Below are 13,710 nucleotides of genomic sequence, written 5' to 3' on the forward strand. Positions count from 1 at the left end.
AAAAAAAAAAAAAAAAAAACTAAAACACTCATTCATTTGGTAGTTGATTAATGAATCCTCGTCACAATCATATCCACATACAAGTCAAATGCGTATTCCTTGATTATAGTGCACGGAAATCTTTTCCAAATAATATAATAATAAATATTACATAGGACAAAATAAAATAGTATGTTTTAAGTTATTATTATGAATTGGATTTTCAAACAAAAAGCATAAAGTCATAATCTAAGAGTGGTCCATCCGGCTTTTCCAGTTTTATTTTTATTTGTAATTTGTAACTTCGACGGGAAAGATTAGATAGACGGGGGCAAAAGAGTGGTCCATGCAAAATTATACTGGAACATAATTTGTTAGTTTGTGAGTGGAGGAGAGAAGAGTTTAAAATATTGACTGGAACGCTATTTGTTTACTTGTGATATCTTCTATATAGCTAATGCAACATACATTTCTAAGAGAATGTGGACCTTTTGATTTGGTCACCATAAAGAGAAAGACATAAGAAACGATTGTAGCTTTTCTTTTCCAGAAGTTACATGTTTTATGTAAATTATTTGGATTTTCTGAAAATAGTACAAGACTCCAAATTGAAGAAAACAATAAAGAATAGACCCCAATCTTAACGAATTCACACCTGAAATTAGGTAAAGTATTATTATCTCTAATTATGTACGTTCGTTTGTTTGCTTTTATAATTCTCACCGTATCATTATTATTAATATTCATCTTCTATAATTAAAAACAATGTGAACTAAATTATTTTTAATAAGCTTTGGAATATACAACCATTATCTTGTATTCTAAAACTTGCTAAAATAATTTAAACTAACACAAACATTTACTCAGATTACAAAGTCAAAATGATACTAGAACATTTTGTGAACATAATACAAAATTATTTAAAAGCCTTTTCAAAAATCTAGAAGGTTGATTTCAAATAACATTATATGGTTAAATTATAAGTATGGGTCTGATTACCACAAAGTAGAAATTTGATTTAGTTTTCTGTTAATTCTTCTGAACCCACCAGTAAAGAAGAAGTATTGTTTATATTTGTTACCAAAGCCAACAAATAGTAAAGGAAACTTTTCTCTATTTTACTAAAATAGATTCCTCAAAAACGAACCTTGAATTTTTGATTTTTTTATATTAACTTAACGTCAATGATTGCTTGGTTGTAAAATCATGAACGTACGTAACATGGGCCTACACAACCCATTATACCAATAACTCGATATACTCGATGTTTTGGTGTTAGTTGGTACTTGGTACAATATTCTAACATAATCTACTCGTGTTATGAAATTGATAAATGGTATTTAAATTTCATATGTTACGGAAAAAAATAATATACTCCTAACAACAAAATTAGTAAAACTAAACCAACGTTCTAAATGATTAAAAAATTAAAGATTTCAAGTCTCCAAACGTAGCAGCGTGTAGGCTCTATATAATCTATATGAAATGAAACATCTTACATCTCTATCATTATTATTAATTATTTAAAGAGGGTTCTCTCTATACATTGTTATTTAAGGAGATTTTACTCGGAAATTAAGTTATTAAAATGATAAACCATTGTTGACAATAAAGTAAGAAAATAATATATTTGTCTGTTTAGAATATCGTTTTCACTGTGATAGATAGTTATGATAACGTAAGTGTGTAGTTAAATAACGTCCAAATTAAACATGCTTACAACTAATTAATGAGGATAACCAAATAATTAAATAGTATACTGTAATTCTAGCTAGGTTTTAAGAAGATCCCATACTAGGTTTCATAAAACTAATTAATTCGATGCGTATGTTAAAGATGTCTGTGTAATGTTGAAGATGATCATATGATATGAAAACAATGTTTAAATGTTAGGAATGAATGAATGATTTCCAGAGTAATTCTTCTCACTCTAATTTAGCAGTGAGAAGTTTCCCACCTAAGCTATTTCCCTATTTTATGTTTTTCTAAAATCTGTATGACATTTTATGTCATGGGTGTATTAAATCTTTATATAGATATATATCTATTATGAAAAAAGTTTCACACCAAACAAAAAATTTCTTTGATTAAAATTTTTTTCCCCACCCAATTTTTTTCTCTGTTTTTCCCTTTCTTATTCTACCATTCAGATCCGTTATTCTTCTACTATGATTACATGCCAACTGCCAAGTCTATTTGATAACGAAGTGGTGCGTAGTCTAATACTTAGGACTGGACATAAAAACCGTACTTGAATACCCAACCCAGAACCCGACCCGAAAAACCGGGTTCGGATTGGGTATGAATTTGGCTATAAAACTCTATTGGGTTCTATTTTCTAATACCCGTGAGTTCGGGTTAAGGTCGGGTAATATCCGGTACCCGTTTGGGTACCCATTAAACCCGAACATATAAACATATTTATAATATCTATCATTAATATAATGCACTTACCCCAAAATTATGATTATAATTTTGAATATTTCATTTAGTTTTATACCTAAATATCAAAAATAATCAAAATATCTAAAATATTTTGTTATGTAAGTCAAAATTTAACTAAATTTATTTAAATTTAATTATATTTCTTCGGGTACCCGGTAGTTCGGATACTAATCAGGTTCTAAAATTTGTAACCCAAACCGACCCGAACCCGATAGTACCCAAACCGAACCGAACCCATATATCTAAAAATATTCAATGGGTTCTATTTTTGTAAACCCGTTTACCCGAACCCGAATAGGTAATACCCGAACCCGAACGGGTTACCCGAATGCCCAGCCCTACTAATAGTCACTCTAATGGCGCAACTTTTTAGGGGAAAAAATGTCCTCTGAAAATCAGTAAAACAAATTTGCCTTTTTCAAAAAAATTTACTGTAACGTATTACATTTTCAGGAGACTTAACTATTCATATTTTTTCGTTAAAATAACTTTTATTAATGCAAAATAGTTTCATACAAAGAGTTCTGTAGCCAGATAGGTGGCTTTGAAGAATCAGAATAAAAAATACAGTTTATGCTTCTAAAGTGGGCAAGATTATGAGCTGCCTGATTGTTGTGTCGATTTGTGTAACTAAAGATAACTTCTGTAAATTTTGATGACCAGAATTGGATATCCCGGTAATCAAAAAACATATAGTATAAATAAAGAAAATTCACACAAGTTACTTACCTTTTATTATATAAAATAAAAGAGCAATCGTCATTGTAATTTTCTTAGAAATTTAATACAGAGATAATGTAACCATCCAAACACCGAATGTAATATTAGTGGCCCCATTTCACCATTACAACTTCTTTCTTTTCTTACGACAGGATCACATCTCTATATATATTCAGCCAAAGATACCAAACAACGTCAAGTCTCACATACTACTACAAAAAAAAAAACAAAACAAAAAAAATATATATATATAGTACCAACGTCGCTTTAATCTGTTTGATGGCGTCGATTCAATTTGCATCCCATTTTCTGGGCACAAACCCTAAAAAGTACAATCCTAGTCCAATCTTCCAAAGCTACTCTCTAACCTCATCCACCAAATTATCATCCTCTCATCGCCAGGTTTGTTTGTCTTTTTTTATTTTTTACTTTTTACAACTACCAGTACCAGCCACTCTCCGTTTACATTTTCTTTGTCTTATTACGTGTTAACAATTATAATAACCCATTTTGCGAAAGCAGAGGTTCTTACTCTGTTCATTCTCTATGAACGGATGTGAGGCTGACCATAAAGTGCCACTCGGCACGGTAGAAACAAGGACTCTCCTAATAGTTCCGTCTCCCGCAGCCGCGACGGAGAGGCTGATAAAAGCCGTCTCTGACCTCAAATCTCAACCGCCGTCGTTCTCCTCCGGCATTGTCCGGTTTCAGGTACGTCATAATTTCTTGAGTTTATATTTGTGCCGATCCAAAAAATTCACAAACAAAGAGCTTAATAGGCTACGTGGAGCTCTTACATTGGTTTGTGTGATTTTGTTTCATTCTCTTGTTTGTCGGTTGCATAATCATTGATTAATAATCTTTTTTTTGGTTTTCATCGACTAATATACCTTTTTTTTGATATATTATTATTAGATTTATTAAAAATCAGTACCTATGATACGGAAAGGAGTCAGGTTTTATTTATTTGCATCATCGGCTCTTACATTTGTTTTTTATCTAGGCAAATAAATTATTGTATTTAGATTTAGAAAAATACCAAAGAAAATACAGTAAATTTGTTATCAATAATATTATATTCATGGATTTACCTGTTCATAAAAATCATTTTGGTAAATACTTATTATTTCATCATGTAAGAAAGTTATATTTTAAAATTGTTATCAATAAATTTCACAATTTTGTATTTATTTCAGGGGTTTGAACTAGAATGATATTTGACTTTCTAAGATAAAGAAAAAAAATGACTCTCTCCCGCGCAAAAAAAAGCCCTATTTTGTTTTTATAGACCTTAATCTTGTGAGTGAAGGTACCAATTGAGGAGCAAATCGGAGCAATCGATTGGCTTCATGCGCAGAACGAGGCTCTTCCTCGCAGTTTCTTTTCCCGCCGTAGCGACGCTGGCCGTCCTGATCTTCTTCAAGACTTCTCCAGTGACAATGGATCATCTGACCGGAACCCGGTTAGTGTTGCTGGAATCGGGTCTTCTGTATATTTCCGCGATCTTGATCCCTTTTCTCACGATGACTGGAGATCGATCCGAAGGTACGTACACCGAGAATTCTTGATCTTGATCCCAAAGTTTGATTCTTTCTGCTGATTTCCCCTGTTTTTGAAGGTTTTTGTCTTCGAAGTCTCCTCTGATTCGTGCGTATGGAGGTCTTCGATTTGATCCCAACGGAAAGATTGCTGTGGAATGGGAACACTTTGGCTCGTTTTACTTTACAGTGCCTCAGGTACTATAGTTTGATTCCTTTATAAAAGAAGTTTTGTAACCATGGACCTATAATTGACTTTGTTTGGTTGATGATATACGCATAGGTCGAGTTTGATGAGTTTGGGGGAAACTCAATGCTGGCTGCAACTGTTGCTTGGGACAATGAGCTCTCTTGGACACTTGAAAATGCCATTGAAGCACTTCAAGAAACTATGCTTCAGGTTCACTATTGTTGAAATTTGCTTTGTACTTGTTCACTACTTGTTAAAATCAGCTAAATGTTTTTTACGATACTTGGTGTTATCAGGTTTCTTCTGTTATAATGAGATTACGGCGAGAATCTTTAGGAGTATCTGTTGTTAGCAAGAACCATGTGCCAAGTGAAGGAGCCTACGACCCTGCTGTTAGTAATGCTCTGGAGATTATAAAGGATAAAAATTCACCCCTAAGCAAGGTACTCTAGGAACCATATCTTCCTTTGTTTTCTATACATTTTAGGGGTTTCATTGAGCTGATGTTATTGGTCCTGCGTTCAGATTGTGCTTGCACGTAGCAGCAGAGTCATTACGGATACCGACATTGATCCTATCGCTTGGTTAGCACGGTTGCAGGTGTTCTTTTCTTCCTCTCAAATTTTTAGTTATAGAAATTCTTTAAGTGTTGAAATCTCAGTCTAATTGTTGATATGATAGTGTGAAGGACAAGACGCATACCAATTCTGTCTTCAACCACCTGGTGCACCAGCATTCATAGGGAACACGGTATGGTTAATTGTTCTACTTTGTTATATAGCTAGCTAAAGTTGTTGGTACACTCTGTTGTTTAGCTGCTATGCCTATGATAATGTTGGTGAGAAAGATGTGAAAATCAAGTGTTGGTTGGTTCTGACATACATATGAATGGAACAGCCTGAGAGACTCTTCCATAGAAAACATCTAGGTGTCTGCAGCGAGGCTTTGGCTGCCACCAGGCCTAGAGGCGATTCAATGGTTCGTGAAATGGAGATTGAGCGCGACTTACTAACCAGGTCACTTTTTGAAAAAAAAAAAATTGCTTTGAACACTTACTGCAAGATGCATGTTTAGAAACTTGCATGTAAGTGTATTTATATTATTTGCAATTACTTTTGCAGTGCAAAAGACGATCTTGAGTTTTCTATTGTGCGAGAAAATATAAGAGAAAAGCTAAAAGTAAGTTCAATCTTATTAGCTAGTTCAATCTTATTGGCTTAGTCTTTAGTTGTAATTGTTTGTTTCATGTAACAAATTAGCTTGCTTTGGCATAATCTTAGTGTCTATGATCTACATAATCTTAGTGTCTATGATCTTATTGGCTTAGTCTTTAATTATATTTTGCAGACCATATGTGACAGAGTAGTTGTTGAACCTCAGAAATCTGTGAGAAAACTTGCAAGAGTACAGCATCTATATTCTCAACTGGCAGGAGAACTAAGAAAAGAAGATGATGAGGTTTGATGACAGTTATACGTTGATTTTAACATCTCATGATCATCTGAATCACTTGATTTGTTCTGCAAGTTTTTTTTACTTATAGAAATTAGTGTCTTTTCACTCAAAAATCTGTTTATTCTCTTACCTCAAAATATTTTCTGTCTATATTCAGTTTGGCATCTTGGCTGCTTTGCATCCGACGCCAGCTGTTTGCGGATGTCCAGTAGAGGAAGCAAGGCTTTTGATTGAACAAATTGGTATACTATGCTTTGATTCTTCTGCCTTTTTCAATTTCTTAACTCTAAAGTCTTACCGGAAAAAGAACTTTGTCTGCTGAAGAAGCCATCTCCTAATAAGTGCTTCTATTTGATAGGATTGATACTGAGGTTTCAGATTTGATACATATTATTCTTTTTGTTTTGTGTTCTAGAGTCATTTGATAGAGGAATGTATGCTGGACCTATTGGCTTCTTTGGTGGTGGAGAGAGTGAATTTGCTGTAGGCATAAGATCTGCTTTAGTCGAAAAGGCGAGTTTTTTTTTTACTTATAACATTCTTTTTCCAGTGTAGCAAATTGGTCATTTACTGTTTAAGTCATTGCAGCTATATGATATTTTTTGTGTGTTCCCAGGGTCTTGGAGCATTGATCTATGCTGGAACAGGCATAGTTTCAGGAAGCAATCCATCCTCGGAGTGGAACGAGCTTGAGCTTAAGATCTCTCAGGTGAAAAAGTTTTGTTGTTATAACACACCCGATGCTAATTTTCCATATCTTTATGAAATCAGATTCTTATGTGTTTCTTGCAGTTCACCAAGTCACTTGAACATGAGCCAGCTTTGTATCCAATCAACTAAAGGAAAGGGAAGTTGAGATTATTTAGCAAACTATATCTCTAATTAAATTTGCTTTTGTGTATGGTGTGTATGTATGTTGTAAATAGAAGTAACACTAATGGTGCTGCATTAATTTAAATCTTCTTTCAGCTAAGAAGCAAACTTACGTACGTTATGATCCAAAGCTGACGTATATTTTCACCTTGGCACCTTGTTAGAATTAATATAACGACAAAAAGATAACAACAATTAAGGCTCCAAAAACTAATCTTTGTTATTCAGCAACGAACGAACGTTATAAAATTACCGATGTCCTAACTAATGAGTTTTCAGAAAAAGCTATAGTTTGGGCTAATCCAATCAAAAAGGAATTTGATTCTTATGGCTTTATCAACTAAGAAAAGGTATATATTTTGTGGTTCCCGTGATAATCAAAACCGTAATCCGAAAAGGCATTTTTCCCACTTTTTCCTATACGAGAAGGTTATTTTTGCAAGTTGTTCTATTGACATGTGAAGCTTTTTCTAACTCTGTTTTCTATTTACAGACGAGTTACCGAGTACGACCCATGACACTATAACTTTTAAAAATTTTGCTCAGTTAATAAACTAATAACTTAGTACGTGTACGTTGATGACAAAAAAACAAAAAAAAAAACAAAAATAAGTTCGTTTCTTTATAGTTCATATCGTTTTATGAAAAGATAAAAGGATATATTCGTTTTGAGAATGTTACATAACTCATTACTCACTGCAACAGATAATTAATCGGCTATCCGAGCTCATATGTAGTGCGTTTGTTGACAAATCAAAATAGAAGGAACACACATTTACTCTAGTCCTTATTTCGATAAAGCCGAGTCTTTTTAGTCAAGTAATATCATTCTAACCGAACACTTGTGTTTTGGTATAATGTCCAATTAACGTTTTTGTCCTCACCAGTGATGGAATCTTTCTCATTGACAACTAAATATATACACACATTCACACATACTTAGAGCACATTACACACATTTAGTGTGAGCAAAAGTAGAGCGAGAAAAACATAGCAATGAAGGTTGAGAAGACAGATAAGAACATTACAGACGGTGATGAGTCTAAGATCATCTACAGAGGGTGGAAAGTCATGCCTTTCATCATTGGTATTACTTCCATTTTTATATACTTAAAATTTGAAACTTGTAACGAACAAGAAACTGATGGAAGAAACAGAGGAGATCATAAACAGAGTAGCTTAATCCTCTGTTTCTTGATTTTTTTTTTTTAAGGAAATGAGACATTTGAGAAGTTGGGGATAGTTGGGAGTTCATCGAATTTGGTTGTATACTTAACAACGGTTTTTAACATGAAGAGCATCACGGCGGCGAAGGTCGTCAACATCTATGGCGGCACAAGCAACTTCGGCACCATCATCGCCGCTTTCCTCTGTGACTCCTACTTTGGCCGCTTCAAAACCCTATCTGTTGCCATGATCGCTTGCTTCCTCGTAACACCAAGACCAATTCATCAAATTTCTCAGTTTAAATGTTCACTGACCTTGCTGTTTGTGTCTGAAAAGTAAAGGATCTTTTGTTTTTTTTTTTTGTTTTTTAAAAGGGTTCGGTGGCGATGGATCTAACGGCTGTGATTCATAAGCTGCATCCTGCTAAATGCGCTAAGGAAATAGGAAGCGTGTGCAATGGGCCATCCATGGGACAAATCATGTTTCTCGCCGGAGCAATGGTTTTGCTGGTGATCGGAGCCGGTGGGATAAGACCGTGCAATCTTCCGTTTGGTGCTGATCAGTTCGATCCGAAGACAAAAGAAGGGAAACAAGGGATTGATAGTTTCTTCAATTGGTATTTCTTCACCTTCACGTTTGCTCAAATTGTGTCGTTAACGCTCATCGTCTATGTTCAGTCAAATATGAGCTGGAACATTGGTTTAGCCCTCCCAGCTATTCTAATGTTACTTGGTTGCATCATATTCTTCGCCGGTTCTAAGCTCTATGTCAAGGTTAAACCTAGTGGCAGTCCCATTCACAGCATAACGCGTGTCCTTGTTGTTGCGGTCAAGAAGAGGCGTTTAAACACCGTTGGGGCCAACGAGCTTTATAACTACATCGCAAAGGATTATAAGAACTCGAAACTGAGCCATTCAGAGCAGTTCAGGTACTAATTCCCTACCCTTTTCTCCTAGTTCTTTGTGGAACAAATTTGAAATTTTTTAGGGTTTTCTTAATTTGCAGGTTTCTTGACAAATCGGCAATCCAAACGCAAGACGACAAGCTAAACAAAGATGGGTCGCCAGCCAATCCATGGAAACTATGCAGTATGCAGCAAGTGGAGGAAGTGAAATGTGTGATCCGAGTGCTTCCGGTTTGGCTCTCGGCCGCCTTATTTTACCTAGCTTACATTCAACAAACGACCTACACAGTCTTTCAGTCTCTTCAATCCGATAGACGCCTCAGTTCAGGAAGTTTTCAGATCCCAGGAGCAACTTATACCGTCTTCTTAATGCTTGGAATGACAATATTCATACCTATCTATGACCGTGTCCTTGTACCTTTCCTTAGAAAGTATACAGGCAGAGACGGCGGTATCACACAACTGCAGAGAGTTGGAGCAGGAATATTTATATGCATCATAAGTATGATGGTGTCTGCAATTGTAGAACAATACAGAAGAAAGGTAGCTCTCACAAGGCCGACACTAGGGTTTATCCCGAGAAAAGGCGCAATCTCTTCCATGTCTGGTATGTGGCTGATTCCTCAGCTAGTGCTAATGGGTATTGGGGACGCCCTTGCTGGAGTTGGACAAATGGAGTTCTACTACAAACAGTTTCCAGAGAACATGAGAAGTTTCGCTGGTTCTCTGTATTTTTGTGGAATTGGACTGGCGAGTTACCTCAGCACCTTTTTGTTATCAGCAGTGCATGATACCACAGAAGGGTTTTCGAGAGGAAATTGGCTTCCGGAAGATCTAAACAAGGGGAGATTAGAGTACTACTACTACTTGGTTGCTGGTATCATGACTCTAAACTTTGCCTATTTCTTGGTAGTCTCACATTGGTACCGTTACAAAGATGTTGTGACCAAGGACAAGGACATGGACAAGTCTTCTGATGAGTTTGATAAGGTTTCAGTGTAATAAAGATTTTTACTTTTGACCCTTTGGTTTAGGGCTTTGAGTTGGCTTTGAGACAATAAATACACAACCTTTGAATAAGAACATTACATACAAATACAACCCAAAATGTTTATATATGTGAAGGACCATAGCTTTTGTAAAATCCCCATCCATCGAAGAACAAGCCCGGAAAATTCCCACTTCATAAAAGGGAAAAAACGGAGTATTGCTCTGTTTTTGGTGATAACGAATAAAATCAAACAGGAACAGTTTGTCCAGTGAGAGCGTCATGAAGGTGTAATGACCCATCTTTCATCAAGTTAAGGCTTAAGCTTTTGAACCTCTCTCTTGAATATTGCCTTGACGCCTTTCTCCAATCAGTTCCAGCTTTCATCATCACCACAAACTCATCATAGTTTATACGCCCGTCCTGTAAAACAAACAACACCAACAGTCCAACTCAGAAACAGAGTGATTTATCTGTTCACTTCAAAATCTTAACTGTTAGGCCTTAAGGAGGATTTGTTCAGAGATTTCAAAGAACCTTGTCGGTGTCAACTTCACGCATGATGTCGTTTAGAACACTAATGTCTGGTTCACCTAACTCGTCAGCTAAAGCTTCCCGTAGCTCATCAAGTTCAATGTATGTACTTCCATCTTTGTCAAAGAACATAAAAGCTAGTTTGAAAAGTTCATCATTTTCTATCTTCTGCAAGTGAATTATCACAGCTACAAACTCTCCATAATCCAGAACCCCATTCCCATCAACATCCGCCTGCGTCAAAGCCATATAGAGATTTCAGCTATGTTTGTTTATCAGAGAAGATCACTGAATTGGTATTTTATCAGAGAAGATCACTGAATTGGTATTTTATCAGAGAAGGATAATGCCTAAAAATAAATTACCACTTCCATCAACATTTTGATCTCTGGTTCACCAAGTTGTGAACCGACCTTCTGAAGTCCAGCTTTGAGTTCCTCGTAAGTTATTTTACCATCCTTATCATCATCCATTAGTGAGAACATGTTCTTAATCACTTCAACCTCTTGAATAGACATGTGCTCCGCGATCACCTGGAAGCATCAAAAGAGACGACAAAGATCAAAACCAAATATAGACTCGAGCAATAAACTGTCTACAAATTTCAGCAGGAAAGTAAAAAGAAAAAAACTTACACGAAGTACTTTCTTTTTGAATCTATTCATCATAGAGAACTGCTTTAACCTCGATCTAACTATATCCCCTAATGGAACATTGGGAGCTTTCTTTGCATTCTGTATCCAAGGGTGAGCTGAAAGATGAGAGAGAAAAAAAAAAAGAAGAAGCAAAAATCGTTAGTAAGGATGTTGAAGAATTAAGATAACTAACCTTAAAAAACAGTGACACAAAACGCAGGAGCTTTACCTAACACTTGCTGAGCAGTTAACCGTTTAGTCGGGTCAGGATCCAACATCTGCCTCACAAGGCTTTTAGCGCTCTCTGATATCTGAGGCCAAGGGTCTCTCTTAAAGTCAAGAACTCCCCGCAAGATCGCAAGAGCAACACCTTGTTCAGTCTCTGTCAACAGAAACCACAATCCCACCACTTTAGTTAACCACAATATAGGCGACAAAATTACACAGCTGCTAGAAGGAAATAAAAAGAAGAAGCTAACCAGCCCAAAAAGGAGGAACACCACAGAGCAAGATGTAGATGATAACTCCTGCACTCCACACATCAACCCCAGGTCCATAATCTCTCTTCAACACTTCTGGAGCCATATAATATGGACTTCCTACAATCTCTGTAAACTTATCTCCTGCAATAAAGCAACGGAGATGAAACAGGATATTCTAAAATTAGAATCCTCCACTATGAGTATAAATACATATCAACGGAACCATAAAAATTGGATCTTTACCAGGTTTGAAAAACACAGACAAGCCAAAATCAATAGCCTTTAATGGAGAATTCTCCTTCTTGTTAGCAAACAAGAAATTCTCAGGCTTCAAATCTCGATGCATAACTCCATTAGAGTGACACATCATCACAACCTCAGCGATCGTTCTCGCCACAGCAGCAGCAGCACGCTCCGTGTAATGACCTCTAGCAACGATCCTATCAAAAAGCTCACCTCCTTCACAAAGCTCCATAACCAGATGCACGTTCTCGCTATCCTCATAACTCGCCTTAAGCTTCACCACGTTCGGGTGCTCAGGTAAAGTAGACATAATCGCGACCTCGCGACGAACGTCTTCGATATCAACGGCAGTTCGGAGCTTCCGCTTCGAAATAGATTTGCAAGCTAGAGCTTCGTGGGTCTCACGGTCAGTACAGAGGTAAGTGATTCCGAATTCGCCGCGACCCAATTCTCGACCTAAGATGTATTTGTCGGTGATCTGGTGGCTCATAGGGGTTACGTCTTTGAGAACACGTATTGGAGCAGGGGATCTGACGAAATCTCCGGCGAATGGGTTTAATTTCCGATCTCGGTTGGGTTTTTTGGGTTTCGGAGATGGTTTTGATTCTTTTGAGTCAGGCCTTACACAGGCGTTACAGTTACCCATGGCTGAGTTAAAGAGACTCAGCAACTTGGGGGTGGAGGAGAAAGAGGAATAAGGAAGAAGAAGAAGAAGCTAGATAGAAGAGGGAAAAAGCTTATCTCTTTGGGTAGTATCGACGCCGGAGGAGTTATTTTCCGGCGAATTGGATGAGTTAATGTAGGGGGAAAGGAGAGAAAACGCGGGTTCAGGTGAAGAAAAGTCGGACCTTTCGAAATTTCGGATTTTGGTTTGTTTCAATTAAATAAATAAATAAAAAAGGTGTCTTTGATTTTGTGTATAATACAGAGTATGATAGTAAAATGCATTTTAATATTAATTAGCGTATAACTTGAGGTATTATTATTCGCATTATTCTAACCATTTCACCATCTTCTTATAAAGTTATAAACTATATTTTTTTGTTTTATTTTTTTTTATTTCTTCTAGCTGGAGATTTTGGTCCAAGCCTGCGACTCACAGAAATTAAGAATTGACTATCTTCGAGGGTTGGACTCATCGGATATTTTAATCTTGCATTTCAATGGCACAAGAAAAACAAGAGAAATAATTATGGGTAATCTATATGATCTTTCTAAAGTTAATAGTGACCATATATACTGCATATCCTGTGTTGTGATGATTAAAAGCTATCAAAATGCAAATGGTAACCGACAACAATAGTTTTTAGAAAATTCAAAATTTGGATTTACTACAAAATCAGAAAATCCAAAGCTTTGAATTGCCTCATTTTAAAGGAGCATTTTTTAAAAATAAAATGTGATAATTTTTACATAGAAATAATGGTTTAAGAAAAAAAGTAAGTTTCATAATTAAATACCAGATTCCAAACATGAAACAATTTATTAACAATGAGGTATTATTACCGCATTAGCCGTTTGGTGTGATTCATTGTAATAATGAATTAAGGGATAATA

At 35.9% G+C, this 13,710-nt stretch overlaps 3 protein-coding genes across 3 annotated transcripts; 2 read left to right on the forward strand and 1 right to left on the reverse strand.

Moving 5' to 3' along the window:
• Positions 3,367 to 7,409, forward strand: LOC104740585 (isochorismate synthase 2, chloroplastic). The gene is made up of 15 exons (XM_010461232.2): positions 3,367 to 3,546; positions 3,667 to 3,855; positions 4,454 to 4,689; positions 4,763 to 4,880; positions 4,966 to 5,082; positions 5,169 to 5,315; positions 5,398 to 5,472; positions 5,554 to 5,622; positions 5,770 to 5,888; positions 5,994 to 6,051; positions 6,220 to 6,330; positions 6,485 to 6,569; positions 6,743 to 6,840; positions 6,944 to 7,036; positions 7,120 to 7,409. The coding sequence occupies exons 1-15, from the start codon at positions 3,424 to 3,426 to the stop codon at positions 7,165 to 7,167; spliced, it is 1,686 nt and encodes a 561-aa protein (XP_010459534.1). The 5' UTR covers positions 3,367 to 3,423; the 3' UTR covers positions 7,168 to 7,409.
• Positions 8,131 to 10,372, forward strand: LOC104740588 (protein NRT1/ PTR FAMILY 2.9). The gene is made up of 4 exons (XM_010461234.2): positions 8,131 to 8,287; positions 8,414 to 8,631; positions 8,742 to 9,295; positions 9,373 to 10,372. The coding sequence occupies exons 1-4, from the start codon at positions 8,197 to 8,199 to the stop codon at positions 10,271 to 10,273; spliced, it is 1,764 nt and encodes a 587-aa protein (XP_010459536.1). The 5' UTR covers positions 8,131 to 8,196; the 3' UTR covers positions 10,274 to 10,372.
• On the reverse strand, positions 10,269 to 12,799 carry LOC104740586 (calcium-dependent protein kinase 10). The gene is made up of 7 exons (XM_010461233.2): positions 12,154 to 12,799; positions 11,908 to 12,051; positions 11,658 to 11,810; positions 11,429 to 11,544; positions 11,159 to 11,326; positions 10,797 to 11,027; positions 10,269 to 10,682 (listed from the first exon to the last, which is right to left on the reverse strand). The coding sequence occupies exons 1-7, from the start codon at positions 12,797 to 12,799 to the stop codon at positions 10,509 to 10,511; spliced, it is 1,632 nt and encodes a 543-aa protein (XP_010459535.1). The 3' UTR covers positions 10,269 to 10,508.

Source organism: Camelina sativa, chromosome 14 (assembly GCF_000633955.1).
Source record: "Camelina sativa cultivar DH55 chromosome 14, Cs, whole genome shotgun sequence".
NCBI classification, from domain to species: Eukaryota; Viridiplantae; Streptophyta; class Magnoliopsida; order Brassicales; family Brassicaceae; genus Camelina; species Camelina sativa.